The 24593-nt window shown below is 41.6% G+C and overlaps 1 protein-coding gene across 1 annotated transcript; it reads right to left on the bottom strand.

The window, feature by feature from the left end:
• Positions 1-3056: 3056 nt before the first annotated feature.
• On the bottom strand, positions 3057-23696 carry LOC136864733 (uncharacterized). The gene is made up of 2 exons (XM_067142077.2): positions 22326-23696; positions 3057-5612 (listed from the first exon to the last, which is right to left on the bottom strand). Exons 1-2 carry the CDS (start codon positions 23670-23672, stop codon positions 5316-5318), a joined length of 1644 nt encoding a protein of 547 aa, XP_066998178.2. The 5' UTR covers positions 23673-23696; the 3' UTR covers positions 3057-5315.
• Positions 23697-24593: the final 897 nt, after the last annotated feature.

The following is a 24593-nucleotide window of genomic DNA, read 5'->3' as shown; positions in this document are numbered from 1 at the left end:
TGATGAAGTGAGAGCAGCCTATAAACGTAAAAAGAAGGCTTATCAGAAATGGCTCCAAATAAGGGCCGAGGCAGACAGGGATTTGTACGTAGATGAAAGAAACAGAGCGAAACAAATAGTTGTTGAATCCAAAAAGAAGATTTTGGTGTTGTTGTTTGAGTCATCAGTCCATAGACTGGTTTGATGCAACTGCCCATGCCACCCTATCCTGTGCTAACCTTTTCATTTCTACGTAACTACTGCATCCTACATCTGCTCTAATCTGCTTGTCATATTCATACCTTGGTCTACCCCTACCGTTCTTAGCACCTACACTTCCTTCAAAAACCAACTGAACAAGTCCTGGGTGTCTTAAGATGTGTCCTATCATTCTATCTCTTCTTCTCGTCAAATTTAGCCAAATCGATCTCCTCTCGCCAATTCGATTCAGTATCTCTTCATTTGTGATTCGATCTATCCATCTCACCTTCAGCATTCTTATGTAACACCACATTTCAAAAGCTTCTATTCTCTTTCTTTCTGAGATAGTTATCGTCCATGTTTCACTTCCATACAACGCCACGCTCCACACGAAAGTCTTCAAAAACGTCTTTCTAATTCCGATATCAATGGTTGAAGTGAGCAAATTTCTTTTCATAAGAAAGCTCTTCCTTGCTTGTGCTAATCTACATTTTATGTCCTCCTTGCTCCTGTCATCGTTAGTTATTTTACTACCCAAGTAACAATATTCATCTACTTCCTTTAAGACTTCATCTCCTAATTTAATATTTCCTGCATCACCTGCCTTCGTTCGACTGCACTCCATTACTTTTGTTTTGGACTTATTTATTTTAATCTTGTACTCCTTACCCAAGACTTCATCCATACCATTTAGCAGCTTCTCGAGATCTTCTGCAGTCTCAGATAAAATAACAATATCATCGGCAAATCTCAAGGTTTTGATTTCCTCACCTTGGATTGTGATTCCCTTTCCAAATTTCTCTTTGATTGAACATCTTCTCAATGTAAAAGGAAATCATCCTGGTGGTGTTTCAAACAGCCAAGCTCATGGGAAGGAGGAAAGTGATGTTGGTGAATTTATGCTTGAGGAAGTGGAAAGGATGGTAAATAAACTCCATTGTCATAAGGCAGCAGGAATAGATGAAATTAGACCTGAAATGGTGAAGTATAATGGGAAGGCAGGGATGAAATGGCTTCATAGAGTAGTAAAATTAGCGTGGAGTGTTGGTAAGGTACCTTCAGATTGGACAAAAGCAGTGATTGCACCTATCTATAAGCAAGGGAACAGGAAGGATTGCAACAACTATCGAGGTATCTCATCGATTGGTATACCAGGCAAAGTATTCACTGGCATCATGGAAGGGAGGGTGCGATCAGTCGTTGAGAGGAAGTTGGATGAAAACCAGTGTGGTTTCAGACCACAGAGAGGCTGAAAGGATCAGATTTTCAGTATGCGCCAGGTAAGTGAAAAATGCTACGAGAGGAATAGGCAGTTGTGTTTATGTTTCGTAGGTCTAGAGAAAGCATATGACAGGGTACCGAGGGAAAATATGTTCACTATACTGGGGGACTATGGAATTAAAGGTAGATTATTAAAATCAATCAAAGGCATTTATGTTGAAAATTGGGCTTCAGTGAGAATTGATGGTAGAATGAGTTCTTGGCTCAGGGTACTTACAGGGGTTAGACAAGGCTGTAATCTTTCACCTTTGCTGTTCGTAGTTTACATGGATCATCTGCTGAAAGGTATAAAATGGCAGGGAGGGATTCAGTTTGGTGGAAATGTAGTAAGCAGTTTGGCCTATGCTGACGACTTGGTCTTAATGGCAGATTGTGCCGAAAGCCTGCAGTCTAATATCTTGGAACTTGAAAATAAGTGCAATGAGTATGGTATGAAAATTAGCCCCTCGAAGACTAAACTGACGTCAGTAGGTAAGAAATTCAACAGAATTGAATGTCAGATTGGTGATACAAAGCTAGAACAGGTCGATAATTTCAAGTATTTAGGTTGTGTGTTCTTCCAGGATGGTAATATAGTAAGTGAGCTCGCAGTTGCGTTCAGCAGTATTCTGTAAGGAGGAAGTCAGCTCCCAGACGAATCTATCTTTACATCGGTCTGTTTTCAGACCAACTTTGCTTTACGGGAGCGAAAGCTGGGTGGACTCAGGATATCTTATTCATAAGTTAGAAGTAAGGGACATAAAAATAGCGATAATGATTGCTGGTACAAACAGGTGGGAACAATGGCAGGAGGGTACTCGGAATGAGGAGATAAAGGCTAATTTAGGAATGAACTCGATGGATGAAGCTGTACGCATAAACCGGCTTCGGTGGTGGGGTCATGTGAGGCGAATGGAGGAGGATAGGTTACCTAGGAGAATAATGGACTTTGCTATGCAGGGTAAGAGAAGTAGAGGGAGACCAAGACGACGATGGTTAGACTCGGTTTCTAATGGTTTGAAGATAAGAGGTATAGAACTAAATGAGGCCACAACACTAGTTGCGAATCGAGGATTGTGGCGACGTTTGGTAAATTCACAGAGGCTTGCAGACTGAACGCTGAAAGGCATAACAGTCTATAATGATAATGTATGTAATGTATGTATGTATGTATATGGCTTTTGCATATAAATAAATACAATAAATAAAAATAAATGAATAATATAAAAATTGAGAACACTAATCTCCACACGGTGAGTCGAACCCACGACCATTGAATTTCTAGTCCAAGCTCTTACCGCTACGCCAACGACTGCTCGGCGGGCCCTCCAACGTAAGTGGCTTATACGGTGCGAGAGCCGCGTCAACATTTTTATTTTTATCTTTATTTTCTATACGCTTGGCCATCTGGAGTTCCCACTTTGGGTACTTTCATTTCTAGCCAAGCCCTGCATGTTCTATAAATTTGAGTGAAATCGGTGGTGACGAGTAGGGAATACCCCCTTGTAAGCTATTGAAATAAGAAGTTTCTCATTAAATACGTGCGCACGTAACTGGAAAATCAAGGGGCAGGAAAATGGTTTGAGGAACTCTAAATATTTATAAAACTCATGTGATTATTTTTAACAAATTTATTAATAAAACATGTCCTTTTATCGAACATTTTAACGAATACAAAATTGTGAGTCTTCTGACATGGGCTTTACAACTGTTAGATAAATAACATTGAAGTATTGCGACAATCATAAACAACTACTGTAATTCACAAGTTCAGTCATTCCACACCGCAAAGTTCGAACCGCATTCTCCTTGACACACCCAACGAGATGTCTAAGAGGTAAGGAGAATTTTATGAGCGTACCGAAAGCTCCTTATTAAAGATATGGAGCCCGATTAACACATAGAAAACGTTTGCACCAGATGCTACTTTAAACCTTTCTGGCTACGAACAAATTCCCCACCACATATTCCAGATTTAAGAATGCCTTTCCTCTACAACTTCAGTGAATTTAATCGGATCATAACTTGTTCAAAGAAAATACATTTCGTCAAAACAGAATCTTCTTTGCACACGTTCCGATATAGAGGGTAGTATTTCTGAAACACGCAGTACCCCTATTTCCTTAACACAATACTCATAGCCCTGTTCCGACACTCATTATTTTACTACCAATCATAATCAACAATATATTTCCTGTTTTACTGTAACACCTCCTTAAAAAAATTGAGCACGCCTCCGTAGTGTAACGGTTAGTACTATTAGCTACCGGTTTAGGGGGCCCGGGTTCGATTCCCGGTACTGCCACAAATTTAAGAATGGCAACAGGGCTGATATGTGCTTGAAATTTAATTATAATAAATACGTGGCAGAAACAGTTGGTTTGAAGTTTGTTCTTTAAATCCACTGACAGCTCTTGACGTGTTTCAAGCATTCTAAACTTCAGACTAAGTAAGCGCCAAGTTTAGGATCTCGCAGTGCAAGAGCAACGGCAATAAGAAAACTTGGAAGAAATGGAAGAATAACGTAAAAAGCCCCACTGTCGGCAGCCCTGAAGATGGTTTTCTGTGGTTTCCCATTTTCACACCAAGCAAATGCTGCGGCTGTACCTTAATTAAGGCCACGGCCGCTTCCTTCCCACTCTTATGCCTTTCCTATCCCATCGTCGCCATAAGACCTATCTGTGTCGGTGTGACGTAAAGCAAATGGCAAAAAAATAACGTAAAGCATGTGCGCAGCAAAGAAGAGTGCCACCCATTCGATGTCGAAGGTACGTCAGCCAGAAACTTGACGAATCTGCTGAGGTATCAACTAACTACTATTAGACGGTATTTGGAGACGCTGAGTTGCCGGAATTTGGTCCCCTAGGAATTCGTTCACGTGCCAGTAAATCTACCGATATGAGACTGACGTATTTGAGCACCTTCAAATACCACTGGACTGAGCCAGGTTCGAACCTGCAAATCAGCACAGAAAACACAATGTCATATGTTCAGTTCTATTCCAGATTGGAGTTATGGCACTGTACACATGCATGGACCTCGCTTCCTCCACAAGGTACACTTGATAACTCAATTTCAGCTACATATGGAGTTAACGCACTTTACCCACCCACTCGCCAAATTTCAACAACCCCTTGACCACCGGTGTATGGTCAGTCCAAAACTTCTTCACTACTTGGTGCCAAATGAGTTATCAACTATCCCACGACTATTTGACGTATGATTAGTGAATAACTTCTTCACCATTCGGTGCCCGGTGAGTTATCAGTTATCAACAATCTCTTGACCATTTGACATATGGTCAAAACGTTCTTCACTACTTGGCATCTGGTGGTTGTCAACAACCCCTTGACTATTTGAGGCATGATTAGTCAAAAACTTCATCACTTCATAAATTACTTCATAAATTACTGAAGAACCACAGAAGTACTATCATCTACGTTTATAATAACTGGCCGAGAAAATCACTCCCACTCCCCTAAGGAAGAATACTGAGAATCTCAGATCAATGATTTTGAGTTATCAACAATCCCTTAACAGGTTGGGGTATGGATAGTCAGAAACTTCTTCACGATTCGTTGTCTGGCGACTTTACAACAACCTTGGTACCTGGTGAGTTAGTCAACAACTCTTTCATCACCTAATACAGAATTTACTTATACAACTAGATTTAATGATAGCATCTGGTGCAGAATTTACTTATACAACTAGATTTACTGATAGCATCTGGTGCGGAATATACCTCTGTGATGCAACGCACCGTAATAATTTAGGACGGAGTTTCTCTCCTCGCCTGCAGAGAAAACGCCCAATCTTGTATGTGAAGATGTATCTGTTCACGAGATAACACAGATAGGGGTTTATTTGAATGGACTCTAAGCCATCGACTGTCCTGGCATGTAGTAGTTCATCCTACTGTTTACTGGAGACTTGCTGAATTCTTTAGATGCTTGTCGTTTAGAACCCACAGGAACTTTCATCTTTCCAGGTTCAGCCATTTTGGGTGAACTTTCTGCACATTCTTCCGGGTTCTCTTCTTCTCCGGGCATCTTGCCGTCGTTGGGAAGTGGGATGCCGATGGAAGTAGGCTCTTGATCCATATCAGCTCTCATGGACCATTGACGCATTTGTGGCATCATCATAGTACCACCTTGCTGATCACGTGCTTTATTCTGAAATGCAGAAGTACATAGAATAAATTACTGAAGAACCACAGAAGTACTATCATCTACGTTTATAATAACTGGCCGAGAAAATCACTCCCACTCCCCTAAGGAAGAATACTGAGAATCTCAGATCAATGATTTTGACCGTACTTTGTTATTGTATGGAATTCCACTTCTTTACACAGTACGTCTTAAATTAATAAGATATTACGAATACACATATTTAAGTCAAACATAAAAGAAACTTCGGTATCACATGAACTACTTTGTTGTATGGTACACAATGTCCCTACAATATTCACGTTAGTGTACTGTAAGTTTCTCGAGTGATCAACTGCAATACATGCGTATATTAATTCTGATTCTGGCCTAGATAGATTTTTCTTAAAATACTTGACTTTGAATCAGAATTTTGTCTAATTGTAAAGCCATTCTAATGATAGTTTGCTCTTCCTAAAGATCCACAATCCATGTCGTCAAACATTTATTTTGTATTATTTGCTTTACGTCCCACCGACACAGATAGGTCTTGTAGAGATGAGGAGATAAGAAAGGGCTATGAGAGGCAAGGAAGTTACCATGGCCTTAATTAAGGTACAGCCCCACCATTTGCCTGGTTTGAAGATGGGAAAACAATGAAAACCACGTTTAGGGCTACTGACAGTTGGGTTCGACCTCACTATCTCCCGAATGCAAACTCACCGTAACGACGGTCGCCTTTTTCCCACTCCTAGCCCTTTCCTATCCCATCGTTGCCATAGGACGTATCTGTGTCGGTGTGACGTAAAGTAAATAGTAAAAAAACAAATAAAATTGTTATTAGCAGGCTTCTCTGTGCTTTCCTCCGATTAAGCCATTATTTTGAAAGTATTTTGCAACTTGAGTGTAGACAGGACAATACTGGATAATATGACATGTATTTGAGATAAGTAACAGATTTGTTTCCTAACGAGGGATATTCGCAAAGTGCCTGAAAGTTCAGCTGTAAGCAATTGAAGGGCTTATTTCCAAAGTGACACATTGAAAGTTTTAGCACCTACAATGTAGCCTAACCTACGCCGATCCGCATAATTTGCATTTCCAGCCCCGCTTTAGTTCGAAAGTGACGTAAATTCAAGAACCTTCCCCCACATTTTGCTGGATTTATTTTGCACTAGGATTTTAGCCACCAGGACAAGCATAGTTTGTTTAAAGTGTTGCAACTGCATAGAAAAAAATGGAGTCTCTTATCGTACTGGGAATCCATTTATTAAAAAATTGCATTTCGTGAAAAATTCCATTGCTTGGAGTTGCGTCACTTTGGAAAGAAGCCCTTCAATTTTAGCTGCCCATAGTGATAAGTATGCATGTTTATTTTGTTCAGTTCCCAACTGTGTAAATGTGCTTATTGTCGTTTAAAAAGAGATTTCTACATCAAGGCCGACAGGCATGTTTAATTATATGTATATGTAAGGACAGCTAATATTAGTGGAATAATCATTCAATATTTAGATTGATGTTCTCACGGCCCAACTATAGATATGATAAAAAGCTTTCGGATCTTTGCCGAGTCAGGAAACAAGGTGAATTCCATCTGCATTCTAATCTTCATAATTAGAGAAGTCTTGCTCGTGAACGGTCAAGATTTTCTTCTGAAGACGTGGAGCAAAAAGTTCACTGCGAAACGTAAAGAATTTCACCTTGTTTTCTCGGCACGGCAAAAGCTTATTATCATGTCTAGAATACTCGTTACCGAGCTCGATAGCTGCAGTCGCTTAAGTGCGGCCAGTGTCCAGTATTGGGGAGATAGTGGGTTCGAACCCCACTGTTGGCAGCCCTGAAGATGGTTTTCCGTGGTTTCCCATTTTCAAACCAGGCAAATGCTGGGGCTGTACTTTAACTAAGGCCATGGACGCTTCCTTCCCCCTCTTAGCCCCTTCCTGTCCCATCGTCGCCATAAGACCTATCTGTGTCAGTGCGACGTAAAGCAACTTGCAAAAAACAAAAGAATACTCATTATTATTATTATAGCTGAGTTCCCAGTCGTTTTCGTTATTATATCACATTACCGCCACGGGCTGTAAGAGCTGTGCCGGCAGTTTCAATTGGAAACACGAGGTGCATAACTCTCAACACATACCCTACACCGCTGCTGCAAACGCTTCTTTGGTGTCAGTCCTGCCCATTGCAAAATACTTGATGACTCGAACGCGAGCTACCCCGAGGCTGCGTCTTCTCGTCAGTTCAGCTGAGAAGCTGTTCATATGAGAGGTAGTGGCCTCGGTCAAACACGACTGTAATACACATGGAACTGCTAATATGAGAGGTAGTGGCCTCGGTCAAACACGACTGTAATACACTTGGAGATGTTGATATGAGTGGTAGTGGGCTTGGTCAAACACGGCTGTAATACACTTGGGGCTGCTAATATGAGAGGTAGTGGCCTCGGTCAAACACGACTGTAATGCACTTGGAGATGTTGATATGAGTGCTAGTGGGCTCGGTCAAACACGGCTGTAATACACTTGGAGGTGTTGATATGAGAGGTAGTGGCCTTGGTCAAACACGACTGTAATACACTTGGAGATGTTGATATGAGAGCTAGTGGGCTTGGTCAAACACGACTCTAATACACTTGGAGCTGCTAATATGAGAGGTAGTGGCCTCGGTCAAACACGGCTGTAATGCACTTGGAGATGTTGATATGAGAGGTAGTGGTCTCGGTCAAACACGGCTGTAATACACTTGGAGGTGTTGATATGAGAGGTAGTGGTCTCGGTCAAACACGACTGTAATACACTTGGAGGTGTTGATATGAGAGGTAGTGGCCTTGGTCAAACACGACTGTAATACACTTGGAGATGTTGATATGAGAGGTAGTGGTCTCGGTCAAACACGACTGTAATACACTTGGAGGTGTTGATATGAGAGGTAGTGGCCTTGGTCAAACACGACTGTAATACACTTGGAGATGTTGATATGAGTGGTAGTGGTCTCGGTCAAACACGACTGTAATACACTTGGAGGTGTTGATATGAGAGGTAGTGGCCTTGGCCAAACACGACTGTAATACACTTGGAGATGTTGATATGAGAGCTAGTGGGCTTGGTCAAACACGACTCTAATACACTTGGAGCTGCTAATATGAGAGGTAGTGGCCTCGGTCAAACACGGCTGTAATGCACTTGGAGATGTTGATATGAGAGGTAGTGGTCTCGGTCAAACACGGCTGTAATACACTTGGAGACGTTGATATGAGAGGTAGTGACCTCGGTCAAACATGGCTGTAATACACTTGGAGCTATTGATAAGAGAGGTAGTGGTCTCGGTCAAACACGGCTGTAATACACTTGGAGCTGCTGATATGAGAGGTAGTGGTTATTTTCTAAGTTACTGCCATCAGTGACGCAGTCGGTTAGTGGTGCTAATATCGGATTTTTCTACTTTAAGGGTATTTGGAACACCAAAACGTATGAACATTTTAATTTCTATTTTGTTGAAAATTTTGAATTTTTAATCCATGATAATTTTCCTTTTATCAGTTTCATCAATTTCTTTTATACATCAACTGGAAATATTTAAACAATACATGTGTTTCACGCATTAACGCTGTGCCGCAACAGTTATTTCCCGTTTGATATTTTTTAAATACCGTAGGAACATTCTCTCAGCCTTTTTTTCAATGCAGGGACTTCTGCATCTGCTGAAATGGTATTTTGGTGATAGGTTATATATTAGAGATTTTATCAGAAGATATTTGGGAAAATGATTCAGGAAAAAATCACAAATAAATAGTTGCTGCTAATATAGGATTTTTCTATGATGATGATACTTGTTGTTTAAAAGGGCCTAAAACCTACTGTATGTCATCGACCCGGATTTTTCTACTTTAGGGGGATTTGGAACACATAACTGTATGATAATTCAAAATCAAATAAAAACTATTTTTTTTAATTAGTCATTTTAGTATCTAGGCAAGATATATCCATGCAACTTGTAAAATATGTAACTTCAACAGGTAACATTGTGAACATAAATCATCAGACAATTTGTACACAGTTTAAAGCACACATCCTTTTTAGTCATTATTTCCCTTGTTCAGCGGGTGAACTGGCACGTGTGTGGTGGTCTACAGTTCGAGCCAGTTGCGGTTTATCATGGAATCTGTAGAGTAAAATTCTCAGGGAATTTCTAACTCCTTTTTCCCGTCTCTGTCTGAGGAGATCCATCTCATGGAATGTGGATGGTAGGTGTCTATTCAGTCGGAGGTCTTCTATTAGGAACGTTTGTCTTATCATTTCATAGTCAAGTCTCGAAGGCGAGCGGTATGACACTCCAAGGGCCTTTTTCAAGAAACTTGCTTTGAAACATTGTGGAGATTTGAGATCCGATACTCTTAGATGTTCCCAGTACTACACCGTCTGCAAGCACGGGTTCTATTTTTGCTCGGAAATGTCTCATGACTCTGGGTCGGTAGATGCAGAGTGGGTCTCGGCCCCGGCTGGTCCGTGGTCCAACAGCTCTGCACTCTGACCGGCCAACCGAGCAAAGGAAGGGTGGCCACGGCTCTACCGTGGCTCTACGCCTCTGCATTCGGGAGACGGGACAGGGCTGGACCTCACGGCTGGTCCCAGTCGTCTGCTGTCCTGAGAATGGTTTTCCGTGGTTTCCCATTGTCCTGCACTAGGGCGAATGTCGGGACAGTTCCTAGTATGGGCCACGGCCGCCAACCCCTCACCTTCTCGGAGCATCTCCTTCACCGTAACAAATCTCCCGGCCTGAGAGACGGCGTCACGGTCAAAGAGGCCCGCCTCCCCCCTTCAGGGGAGAAATGAAAACATTTTCGTAGAAGGAGTCATGGCTGTTTCGAGGGCGCGTAGTTAGGTTTTCCATTCCTTACATAGTTCTGATAGCAGCTGATGTCTCTTCTGTGATGTGGAATGTACTGTAAGTGATGATCCGGTGGATTGAAGTGTCATTCCCAGGTAGAGCGTCGTTGCGCCTATAACATAAAATACTGACAACAAATTCAGTCGGATGTTCAGACAGACATCGGCAAGTTGTCCGGCTTCATGGCTAAATGGTTAGCCTGCCGACCTTTTGTCTAACGGGTTCCGGGTTCAATTTGCGGCCGGAACGAGGATTTTAGTATTAATTGGTTATTTTTTCTGGTTCCATCCTTACAGATGCGTAGGTCTTCTACGCGAAAGACCTGCACCAGCCCTCTCCGGAGGCCACACGCAATTCTGTAGAGTAACCACTCAATAGAAACAATGTAGGAGCACATACCGCGAGAACAGCACAGTTATTGCAGTTCGCGTTGATGCGAAATCACGCACGATCATAGGGAACAGCTGGCAAAGTGACAGCGCGTTGGAACTTGTTCATTGGCTTGATGAAGTTCACCTTCCTATTCTTCCAAAATCTCTTCATGAACTCACTGTGTTGCCTCTTCCGTTCTTCTGACCACTTGCACCAGTCCTGCTGCTACTTTTGACCACAAATGTATATTTATTGAGGTCCTGATGACTTGACGATTTTTCATGATGTCTTCCCCGATGTACAATTCATTCAGGTCTCCTCTCGTTTCATCCAGCCAATTTATGCTCCAGTTTTGAGAATTTGTTACAATGAACAAACTTTTTGTGAGTTTATTATTATCCATCCTTAAAATGTGTCCAAACAACTTCAAACGTCTCCTCCGTACAGTATTGTTGAAACGATCTGTGTGTCTATAGAGGTCTGCAGTTCGCCTTTTGATCCAAATACCATTTTCGTTTATGGAGCCGAAATTTTTTCTAAGCATTCTACTTTCCTGTTTTTCAATACCTGCAATTTTAGAATGACCTCCTAAAGATAAGGTTTCTGAAGCATGTAGAGCTTTCAGTAGAATAACTCTTTTGTAATGTTTCAATTTAGCATTACGTGACATTACTCGTTTGTTGTAGTGATCCCATGTCAGTCTAAATGCCCTCGGAAGTTTTGAGGCCCTGTCTGTATTGGCCAAACTGTCTAATTCTCAAGGTGTTTAAAATAAGATACCACCGGGCGAGTTGGCCGTGCACGTAGAGGCGCGCGGCTGTGAGCTTGCATCCGGGAGATAGTAGGTTCGAATCCCACTATCGGCAGCCCTGAAGATGGTTTTCCGTGGTTTCCCATTTTCACACCAGGCAAATGCTGGGGCTGTACCTTAATTAAGGCCACGGCCGCTTCCTTCCAACTCCTAGGCCTTTCCTGTCCCATCGTCGCCACAAGATCTATCTGTGTCGGTGCGACGTAAAGGCCCTAGCAAAAAAAAAAAGATACCTGTGAAATTGTCCGATATGCCGTTTCAATTTGATTGCACTTTATCTGAAAATTCTGCATATACTTGGTTTTCTCGAATTATTATTATTATTATTATTATTATTATTATTATTATTATTATTATTATTATTATTATTATTATTATTATTATTATTATACCGAGCTCGATAGCTGCAGTCGCTTAAGTGCGGCCAGTATCCAGTAATCGGGAGATAGTGGGTTCGAGCCCCACTGTCGGCAGCCCTGAAGATGGTTTTCCGTGGTTTCCCATTTTCACACCAGGCAAATGCCGGGGCTGTACCTTAATAAAGGCCACGGCCGCTTCCTTCCACTTCCTAGGCCTTTCCTATCCTATTGTCGTCGTAAGACATATCTGTGTCGGTGCGACGTAAAACAAATAGCAATATTATTATTATTATTATTATTATTATTATTATTATTATTATTATTATTATTATTATTATTATTATTTATCTGTTTATCCTCCAGGGTCGGTTTTCCCTCGGACTCAGGCAGGGATCCCACCTCTACCGCCTCAAGGCAGTGTCCTGGAGATGATGATGATGACTATGATGATGATGATGATTATTATTATTATTATTATTATCATCATCATTAATTCATACATCTTCATTATAGGCTGGTATGCCTTTCAGCGTTCAGTCTGCAAGTCTCGTGCATTTACTATGCTCCGTCACAAACATCTAGGCCTATCTGTAAGAACTCTGTCGCCTCGTTTAGGTCTATAGCTCATTAGATACTGAGCCTAGCCATCTCCCTCTACTTCTCCTGGGCAGGGATGGCGAACCTATGACACGCGAGCATGACTTTGTGGCACTTCAGACAACATACTAACATATTTTAATTTTTTTAACATGTAATAAATAGGTCGAAAATCTAGCAACATAGCATATTTTAACAATATACTTTAATAAAGAAGTAGGTCTCAATTAATTATACGGCCATATTATTTACAAATTTGATTAGGATAAAGCAAAAAAGTTATTCTCCAAATTTACCTGGTTTTGAAAAGTGATTTTCAGTTATGTTTGCAAAATAAAATCTTTCAGTTGAATGGATTTATATGTAATGCAATCTAATACCTAAATGAAGTCAAATGAGAGGTTTCGTGATTATTTTAAAGGAAAATAACCGATGACACGCTAGACAGTAAAAATTAATTAATTAATTAATTAATTAATTAATTAGAACTCAATTGACACGCTAGTCGCAAAAGGTTTGCTATCTCTGTCCTAGGTAACCTTACCTCAAACATTCGCCTCACATGACCCCAACAAAGAAGTTGGTTTATGCGTACAGCTTCATCAGCCGAGTTCCTTCGTAACTTAGCCTTCATCTCTTCGTTCCGAGTGCCCTTCTGCCATTGTTCCCACCTGTTTGAACTAGCGATCTTTCTCGTTACTTTCATGTCTCTTACTTCTAACTTAGAAATAAGATATCCTGTATTCAGCCAGCTGTCGCTGCCGTAAAGCAAAGTTGGTCTGAAAACAGACCGATGTAAAGATAGTTTTGTCCGGGAGCTGACTTCCTTCTTAGAGAACACTGTTGATCGCAACTGCGAGCTGACTGCATTAGCTTTATTGCACCTTGATTCAATCTCACTTACTATATTAATATCCTGAAGGAACACACATCCTGAAAGAAAACCTACGACCTGTTTTCCAGTCAATGACCGGGTCAGGAATGGAATGAAGCCCCTAACTTGGCGAGGATACTAATCGTGCCGGCTGCCGAAGCCTATCGCACTCAACTGGGGCAATGGTTAATGACTGACAGATGAAATTAAATTATAGTGGAGAGTATTACTGGAATGAAAGATGACAGGAGAAAAACCTGTCCCGCCTCCGCTTTGCCCAGCACAAATCTCACATGGAGTGACCAGAATTTGAACCACGGAACGCAGCGGTGAGAGGCCGACGCGCTGCCGTCTGAGCCACGGAGGCTCACTAACACAGATCCTAAATACTTGAAATTATCTATGTGTTCCAGCTTTGTATCCCCAACCTGACCTTCAGTTCTATTTTAAGTCTCATCATTTAGTCTCGGAAATGTTAATTTTCATATCATACTCATTGAACCTACTGCTTGCAGCTACGAAATGTAAGAGTCAGTATTCTCTGTGTGCTATTTTGTAAAGTGTGTGAGCTTCTGTTCTCATGTAGAGTAAATTACTCTGAGCTGTTGAGCTGTTTCTAGTAAGTGATCTCCGAGCTCCCTTTCGGTGTTTAAATTTCCCAGTTTTTTTAAATTTTACTGAGTCTTACGTTCTACCTGTTGCTTGAGCTTCCTCCTCTCTTGCTATTGCTTATGTGAAAAGAAAGAAAATACACATTTCTCAAATTTTGATAGGTTTTCTCGAACTTTATTTTTGTTTTTCCTTGTCCAGCCATTCACCCCTCACGCTTCGTCCCCACTGCGAACTACGGATAAGTCCATAACAATCATTATCGTATTCTTGCTGTTGACCGTGACTACGGCGTCATGCAGTGTATTATGAAAACTGTTAACTTCATCCTCATCTGCACCCTCACATGGTGAGTAAACAGAGACCGAGCGAGTTGGCCGTGCTGTGAGCTTGCATTCGGCAGATTGTGGGTTCGAACCTCACTGTCGGTAGTCCTGAAGATGGTTTTCCGTGGTTCCCATTTTCACACCAGGCAAATGCTGGGGCTGTATCTTAATTAAGGCCACGGCCGCTTCCTTCCAACTCCTAGGCCTTTCCTACCCCATCGCCGCCATACGAACTATATGTGTCGATGCGACGTAAAGCAAATAGCAAAAAAAAAAAAAAAGTAAGCCATCGATATTCTCCCATCTCTTCCTCGTTATGTCCCCTTACCCGAATATCATTAACTCCTAAAAATCCAGGTACATCCCCTTTGCTGACTCAGTAACTACTGCTATCTTCATTTCAAAAACCCCATTAACATTGATAGCTCCCATCGTATTCCTGTTTCCAAGGAGTCCCTCGCCTATCAGTGGGAGTGGGATTCTGTTACTCCCATAGGTTCAAGGCTTGTTTAAAACGTTCTGAGCTCGGGAGGTTATGTGAAGCAGGGTGCTAACTTACTTGCACATAGTCCTCGTGAGGATCTCTCGTCTAACGGGTAAGGCGCCATCGATGGATTGCACAGTTCTAGCCGCCTGAGCACGAGGAGGGCCATGACTCAGAATAGATGGTTACGTCTCAAAACTCACGAGTCTCAAAACTCATGGGCTATAATTAGTAACAAACAGTATCAAAACTCACGAATACAAACTGGTAGCTAAAGTAAACATTCTAATGAGTCTCAAAATTCACGAATCCGGACAGCAGGTGCTCGCGATAACTGCAGGAGGGTTGAGGTGCGCGGTGGCTCACGCTTCCCTTCAACCCATGTTTTTCCACCGACTTAGGGTAGTCACCCAGGTAGCTTATTGCCTGTCAGTGGTTTATCTAGTCTTTTTAAAAAGTCATTTAAGAGCCCATGGGGCCCCTTTTTAGTTGCTTATTTCGACAGGCAAGGGATACTGTGAATGTTATTCTGCCACCCCATCCCAGAGGGGAAAAATAATGCTCAGTGAATCAAAGAGGCCGAGGTGTATTATTATCATTATTTTTAAAATATTTTGTTGTTGCCTTAAAATTAATATAATGCATTTTTCCTTTTCACATAATTTATAATAACGACGTGTGGGCTCCGGAGAAGTCTGGTGCAGGTTCTTAAAGTTGACACCGTATAGGCGACCTGCATGCCTGTGAGGATGGGGCCCTGCCTACGATGATGTCTAATGCTGAAGACGGCACGAACGCCCAGTCCCCGAGCCATAGGAATTAACTAATCAAAGTTAAAATCTCCCACCCGACCGGAAACCGAACCCGGGACCCCCTGGACCTGTTGGAGCAAAGGCCAGCATCCTAACCATATTAAAGTAGGTACAGGATATTACCCGCTGCTAGTTAAAAGAAACTGTCAGTTGGTAGTACTGGGGCTTAGTTCCATAATGCGGCCAGCAAACGGCATTCACTTGAATAAGGAATGTTATTTATAGATATTAGAGATCAAGATATCCATAGCTAAATGGTTAGCGTGCTGGCCTTTGGTCACAGGGGTCTCGGGTTCGATTCCCGGCAGGGTCGGGAATTTTAACCATCATTGGTTAATTTCACTGGCACTGGGGCTGGGTGTATGTGTCGTCTTCATCACCATTTCATCCTCATCACGACGCGCAGGTCACCTACGGGTGTCATATCGAAAGACCTGCACCTGGCGAGCCGAACATGTCCTCGGACACTCCCGGCACTAAAAGCCATACGCCATTTCATTTCAGAGATCAAGACAGTTAATTCACTCATTTAGTTTAAACATTTGGAGATTCATTTGGAAAAAGGCGTATTTATATTCGTCAAAAGCGTTCATCTATTCGCTTACTTCAATCGGTTATCTACCAGACACGTTTAAACCAAAAAGAAAAATATTCATGAAGCATCTCATTATTCTGCGCGATATAACTGAATGGTATTTGAAACTCATTCGATTATTTGATTTGATTATGGAAGTTATTTGATTATTAAAAGTATTTCATTATCCCATCACTAATAGGGTGGACATTTATCCATTCAAAGAAGAACTGGCCCTGCTAGTGAGTTCTGAGACAGGCTCAGGTAGGGAAACTTGCTCTTACTAATCCTAATCCAGGAATTCGTGAGTTTTGAGATTGGCCCAAGTAGGGAAACTTGTTCTTACTAATCCTATTCCTGGAATTCGTGAGTTTTGAGACTGGCCCAGGTAGGGAAACTTGTTCTTACTAATCCTATTCCTGGAATTCGTGAGTTTTGAGACTGGCCCAGGTAGGGAAACTCGTTCTTACTAATCCTATTCCTGGAATTCGTGAGTTTTGAGACTGGCCCAGGTAGGGAAACTCGTTCTTACTAATCCTATTCCTGGAATTCGTGAGTTTTGAGACTCGTGAGTTTTGAAACTCGTGAGTTTTGAGACGACACGGAATAGATCAGAGATGACCACTCCCACTCCATACCAACTCTCAGGACTACTAACTAGGCCACTCAGCCATTGTCCATGGTTCACGAACTAGGACGCGACTACAGTAACAAGTGCCACGAACCACGTACTTATTACTATTATTATTATTGTTATAGCCACATACTGTGAATATTACAAGTAACTGCGCTGGATGCAGCAATCGAGAGAATGAGAAAGACACTAGGCGTTGTTTGCTCTACGGCCGTGAAATTCAATTCAGCATTTCTGTGATCGTCCGCCTCTGTGGTGTAGTGGTTAGTGTGATTAGCTGCCATCGCAGGATGCCTAGGTTCGATTCCCGGCTCTGCCACGAAATTTGAAAGGTGTTACGAGGGCTAGAACGTGATCCACTCGGCCTCGGGAGGTCAACTGAGTAGAGAGGCGTTCGATTCCCTAGTCAGCTATCCTCGAAGTGGTTTTCTGTGGTTTCCTCCACCCCATTTGTATTCCCCGCCCCAAAGTCTCACGCTCCAGGATACTGTCCTTAAGGCGCTAGAGGCACTGAGTTCGAAGCAAAACAAACCCTGGAGGGTAAATGGATTAAGAAAGATTGAATTTCTGTGATCACTTTTTTACGGGGCGAGTTGGCCGTGCGGTTATGGTCGCAGAGCTGTGAGCTTGCATCCGAAAGATAGTGGGTTCAAACCCCACTGTTGGCAGCCCTGAAGATGGTTTTCTGTGATTTCCCATTTTCACACCAGGCAAATGGGTACCGGTACCTTAATATTAAGGCCATGGTCGCTCCCTTCCAATTCCTAAGGCTTTCCTATCACATCGTCACCACAAGACCTATCTGTGTCGCTGCGACGGAAAGCAAATAGCAAAAAACTTTTTTTTTTTTTTTTTTTACAATTTGCTTTATGTCGCACCGACACCGGCGACTATGAGATAACAAAGTGCTAATAGTGGGAAGTAAGAGGCCTTTTCCTTAATTAAGGATCAGTCCCAGCATTTGCCTGGTGTAAAAATGGGAAACCACGAAAAACCATCGTCAGGGCTACCAAATCTTGGGACTTAACCCATTCTGTCCCGAATACAAGCTCACAGCCGCGCGACCCTAACCGCACGGCCAACTTGCTTTGTCTGTAATCATTTAAATTACAGGTGTTTCAGTTAAGTATAAAAACATTTTAGCCTTAAGACTAGACCCATAATATTTATTGTACAGGTAGAGTTGTGTGACCAACCAAACTTCCCCGACTGCTAGTTCTAAGTTCGACCGCACCGTCTGCAGCCCTTGAGACGACTATTTTTTTTTAATTTTTCCTCCCTTCACTCTCACTACACCCCCAGTCCCAGCCGTTCCAATGTCTGGTTCCATGACTGACAGATCAGCTTCTAGGCCTTCCTTCCTCAGGCCCCTCAGTTCGATTCCCAGCCCACTACACTATCCTCGTCGGCGAAACCTATTGCATATGAGTTTATCGATGAAAATGAAATGTGCACACCAGCGCCTTTTTTAATGCATCTGAAGTAATGAACGATTTATACCGTCCTTATTTTTACGCACAATAATATTGATCATATCTTTAATCTATATAAATAAAAATGAATCGCTAAATGTGTTGCTAAACGCAAAACTCTGGAACGGCTGGACCAATTCGGCTAATTATTTTTTTCAAATATTCGTCGAAGTCCGAGTAAGGTTTTTACGAAGAGAAAAATTGCGAAAAATGGCAGGAAAAACGCAAAAGCCCCATTTCTTTTTTTTCATTCATACTGTTCGTCTCCTTTTCCTTCTCCCACGTTTGCGCTTAGCGTTGTCCTCTAATCCAGCGCATTTGCCAAATGTCCGTAAATCTGAATGTTATCGGTTAAAATGGGTGAATATCGGATTATGTACAAAATTTCAAGACGCATTTGATGCCGTTAACAAAAAACGGTTTACAAAATAATTGAGTGTGAAAATGTTAAAATAATGGAATGTTACCTCAAATGCAAAATCTTTATTGCATGGAACTTATCATGTCATAACTCCTATTTTATATTCACTATATTTGTAATTTTTTCACTGCTGGTAAAGGAAGATTTCAGCTCGACGTAGATAAGTTGAATTTTAATTTAAATGATAAGAACATGCACTGTTTGTGTTTCTTTTCAGTCATGTACAGAGATTTTTATATGCAGGCACGAAAAAGCCAGTCGCTGGCCAACTTCTTTGCTATTGGATTTGCATAGGTGGCCAAAGCGAGGCAAATAGTCTTCGGATATGGAAGTTATTTATACAGATCTACGCTCCAGACAGTCGCATGCAGTGTCGTGTTTTGTCGTAGTTGGAGACCTTTGTCTACCCTGATTGTTTTTAAATCTTCGCTTCTCAACAAACAAGTTCATCGATTTCTTTGGTTGATTGATTTATTTTGTGTGTGCTTCCATACACAGTATACTCATTTCAAGACTCATGCCGCCTATAAGACGCGGGCGGAGCAACTTCAATCGAAGAACTCGAAATGCTACAAGCCAAGCTAATTTTCAGTCTAATCGAACTGCACAACAACGTGAAGAGCGAAATGAAACTGAAAGGATTCGAATATCACAAACCCGTGCAGCGCGTGGTTCAACTAATAATCTTGCTAGTTTGAATCGAGCTGCTTTCAGTTACAATGTTTCAATTGACTACAGTGCCTATCAATGCATTTATGAACTCAGTTTGCCAATGTTGTAAGGCATTGAAATACAAAAATGAAGCCGCTGGATCGTGTTGCGCAAATGGCAAAGTGAAATTAGTACCATTGATTCCACTCATTGGTTTCAGGAACAGGAACAGATTCCATACATTTCCTTACAAATATCCAAAAATATAACAACTGTTTTCAAATGACCCCATTTGGGGCAACATAACATATAACAAGCAGACTTATCCCCCATATTGCTTTGTTTACCTTATTTTATAGTTTTTGTGACAAAAATAATAAACCTGTCCTTCTTAATTTACAGATACAAGGCCAAATATATCACAGAGCAGTACGGACTGAATTTGAGTTCGTTCCATTATCATTTATTTTTGACAGAACGACGTCTGTCGGGTCAGCTAATAATAATAATAATAATAATAATAATAATAATAATAATAATAATAATAATAATAATAATAATAATAATAATAATATATAATAATATAATAATATATATAATATAATATATTATATTATATTATATTATAATATATTATTATTATTATTATTATTATTATTTTGAGCATAGAGACAGACATCGGAAACGACGAGAAAAAGGAACGCAAGGTGATAAGGAAAATATAGGAAAATTGCAGGCCCCAGAACTGACAGTCGAATAGTAAGCAGGTAATACACAGCAACATTAGAAATGTCAGATCAAAGTTTTATGCACTCAAAAAAATGGAATCAACAAAAACTGGAATTCTATGAAAACAGAAGAAAATCAAACAACAGACTGGATCGGCGAAATGTAAAACGAGCTTATATTAGCCGGCATCCCTCAATGTTCAGATCTAACATTCACAAAATTTAAAGTTGACCCCAACGGCGAAGAAAACTGCCTGCAATACTTGGACCTAAGAGAGAATAGGAACCCAGAGCAAAAGAAAGAAAGAAAGAACATTGGGCGGAAAGGAAGGCTACTAAGTACTTTGTGTAGTCCTAACGCTAGAACTATTTTAACAGACACTGGTGTGTCTTTATAGTTCCAACAATCTCAGCAATCTCTTTGAATCATAACACACAACGAAAGAATTTTGTATCTGTCTGGATCTCATGAATTGTGCACTAAATTTGAGATTGCTGCGAAGTGTTGTGGAACATTTGCAGTAATGCAATAGCAGAGTTGCAATAATGGATACAAAATACGAAGCCATCTTCCCTCAAACCACGAAAGCCCTTGGAGGAAGTGCACGACCCGCATCCTCAGCACGAAGTGGTAAAGAAATTAAGTAGTCTAAACTCACTCACCATTCTTTCACTCCAGCAAATAAATTCCATCTGTCATAAATTCCTACCCTCATCAATGTAACCACTAGTTGGTTTGCCAGTGTTCTAGGAAAACAAATTTATTTTATGTATTTAAATTCAAATTTCTATTTTCATACGTGTACTTCTAGGCATAGGATGGAACAGGAAGTTCCTAGTATATAATTTGTCAAAACTGTAGAAAGTATTTACCTTGTATCATAAAAAGACAGTTTGCCCATATATTCTTGTATGGTACAAATCAAATCAAAATAAAGTTGTAAAACCCTTAGCCAAGAGGCCAAATAAACCTCCCATCTCCTCCGAACACGCCCGCATCACTTGGCCAGGAAGAGAATGGCGGAAACCTCTAGTTGGCCCACCCCCACCCTTAAGGGTGATGGTGATGTTGATATATTCTAAGAGGTACATGTGTGTAGCCTGCATAAGGAGCGATTATTGTACAAAGTTCACATTTTTCCTTCGTCTATTTAAGGTCGTCATTAATCCAGTTTTAGTTACGTTTCCCACTGAAGTAGTTCAACTTCCTGGCTGAGTGGCCTAGTGCTCAGAGAGCCCCGAGTTTGAGGCTCGGGATCTCAGATGTCACAGCACACAAATTAACTTCTCCGGGACAAAATTCTGGTATCTCGGCGTCTCCGAAAACCGTAAAAGTAGTATAGTGGGGCGTAAAACCAATAACATTATTATTATTATTATTATTATTATTATTATTATTATTATTATTATTATTATTATTATTATCATTATTGATGTTATTGATGGTATTGCTTTAACGTCGCTTTGACTACCTTTACGGTTTTCAGAGACACCGTGGTGCCGGGATTTTGTCCCGCGGGATATCGTTTACGTGCCAGTAAATCTACGTACACGGGGGTGACGTATTTCAGCACTTTCGAACATCACCGGACTGAACCAGGATCGAACCTGACAATTTCGGCTCAAGAAAGCCAGCGCCTTAACCGTCTGAGTCACTCAGCCCGGCATTATTATTATTATTATTATTATTATTATTATTATTATTATTATTATTATTATTTTACAAGTTGCTTTACGTCGCACCGATGCAAATAGGTCTTATGGCGACGATGGGACAGGAAGGGGTTCGAACCCACTAACTCGCGAATAGTGAATACTGGCCGAACTTAAGCGACTGCAGCTATCGAACTCGTTACTATTATTATTATTATTATTATTATTATTACTATTATTATTATTATTATTATTATTAAGGCTCCACGTTACATGCACAAGAATTGAACTTACTGTGACCTTCCTCCAGACAATCTGAGAAATGTTCGTTATATCACCATTAAGTAGTGCTCCAATTCTAAACCTTATTTTTATTAGTAGGAATAAATAAAACGTGCCAGGACTGAAGAAGGCCAGTTCACGACATGCAAATTCTCCATTATTTTAAATCAATGGATTATCGGAATACTTACCGAAGGGTGAATTGGTCCTGGTGTAGAAGAGCCCTCACTGCTCTTTGGAGATGTCTTCTCCTTCTTGTCCTTCTCCTTGTCCTTCTTTTCATCTTCTTGCGCTGTTGCACGATACGAGCCATAAGGGTAACCTGGAGCAGGTCGCATGAACAGGTGTAACATGGCGATGGGGTTCGGTGGGGGTGCAGCGTACGGGGGTTCAACATGGCAGTTCAAAACGAGAGGGGTTAGAGGGTGGTATGGAGTGGGGTAAACTGGGGGATAAGCTGGAGGATGAGCTTCAGGATACGCTGGAGGATGAGCTGGTGGATAAGCTGGAGGGTGAACTGGGGGATAAGCTGGAGGGTGAACTGGGGGATAAGCTGGAGGATGAGCTGGTGGATAGGCCGGAGGGTGAACTGGGGGATAAGCTGGAGGATGAACTTCAGGATAGGTTGGAGGGTGAACAGGAGGGTAGTAGGGAACAGGAAGAGGTTTAACGGGAGGTGAAGGATGAGGTACAATGTATGGAGCATAAATACCGCCATGATGACCAGGTGGGTAGTATGGAGACGGGCCATACACGGTTCTGGGAGCAGAACTTCCAGAACTTGGTGCAGGTTTTTCAGTTTTCTGCTCATGGCTGCCACTTTCTTCCTTAGGTTTCTCAGTGACTGCTTTCGTGGTCTGATCTGGTGTTGTAGCCGGCGGTGGTGGTGGACTGGTGGTAGTTGCGTGATGTTTATGCTCGTGTTCACTGTGGGTTTGATGCTCGTCAGCTCTGCCATACGGTGGACTGTATCCTCCTGGATGCTGTTGAACCGAGCTGCTGGAAGCCACAGACGATACAACTCCTTTGTGTGGAGGCTCACACACGAAGAAAGGAGCTTGTGTGGGAACTTTGGGACGAATTTCTATACAGAATGGTGGAGCGTGAACGTAGGGTGGGGAGAAATGTGGGGGTGGGTGTGGTGCTGTATACGTGATGTGAGAGCTGGCGTATGTTGGACCAGGAGGCACATAGGCAGGTTTAGCCACGTAACTATGGACGTGTGAGACATGGTGGGTAGCGGGATACGGCTCTAGAGGATAGGGAGGCTCTGGGGGAGTGTACGATTTTTTGGCTCGATCCCTACTGGCGTCTTCTTCAGTCTCGGCTGGATCGAGCTCCGGTTTGGACTCGGCGGGAAGGACACTGTCCTTCACCACTTGCGATGAGTCTTCTTCTTTCTCCAGGCTCTCCGTACTACTGCTCAAGAGTTCCTTCAATTTGCTGATGTTGACTTCCTGACTCGCCGGGGGGTCTTCAGCGCTCCACACCAGCGGAGTGAACGTAAGTGAAACAAGCACAACAGTGAAAAACTTCATCCTGACCGACTCTACCAGGGAACACCTGATACCTGCTCAAGACAGCGCTTTTTAAACTGGCAGTATGTCGTCAACCGGAAGGGTGGGGGTAACAATCAAACACCATTTATGTAGGTCAAAACATTGCGCCTTGCCTTATGTCACAGATGCCAAGTAATATTATTTCTTTCAATTACAACAGTAATATACAACATGAAATCACTAGGATACGTGGTAGAAGTCAAATACATTTCATTCGCACGGAGCGAATTGGTTGTGAGCTTGCATTCGGGAGACAATGCGTTCAAATCCCACCTGCCACAATCCTGAAGATAATTTTCAATGGTTTACAGTTTTCACAACAGGCAAATGCTGGGGCTGTGCCTTCATTAAGGTCACAGCTGCTCCTTTCTTTTATCCGAACATCTTCGATGTGTTAGTGGATATTAAACCACCAGCCAGTAATAATAATAATAATAATGTTGGGTATTCAGCCCGAAGGCTGGTTTGATCCTTCACAGCTCCACCAACAGCTGTCATAGATAGTGTAGGTGTCACTGAAGAGGCATACTAGGGAAATGAGGAGTGAGGTAGTTTCCCGTTGCTTTCCTCAACGGGCCAGAAGTTGTTGTTATTACATATCAGTCTGCCAAACGCACCGAAATGCATGCACCAACCAACCCCATGGGTGATATTTTTACACCATTCATAACAGGGACTGGCTGCCTAGGTCACGTTCATATTGTCAAAGCCAAGGAGGAGACTGAGACAGTCAATGAAAGTAACAAATTTACTCTAGCCCATACCAGAAGACATAGTGCACTATAAACACTACATCCCACCAGCAAAGGCACAATAATAATAATAATAATAATAATAATAATAATAATAATAATAATAATAATAATAATAATAATAATAATAATAATAATACTTTAAGCG

Source organism: Anabrus simplex, chromosome 2 (assembly GCF_040414725.1).
Source record: "Anabrus simplex isolate iqAnaSimp1 chromosome 2, ASM4041472v1, whole genome shotgun sequence".
Classification (NCBI taxonomy): domain Eukaryota; kingdom Metazoa; phylum Arthropoda; class Insecta; order Orthoptera; family Tettigoniidae; genus Anabrus; species Anabrus simplex.
This window is presented reverse-complemented; position numbering and strand designations above follow the sequence as displayed.

Excerpts from the sequence above, each read along its gene's own strand:
- LOC136864733 (XM_067142077.2), bottom strand. The coding sequence starts at position 23,672 with ATGAAGTTTTTCACTGTTGTGCTTGTTTCACTTACGTTCACTCCGCTG. Across the intron at positions 5,613-22,325 it reads CAGGACCAATTCACCCTTCG|AATAAAGCACGTGATCAGCA; the intron begins GTAAGTATTCCG and ends TCTGCATTTCAG.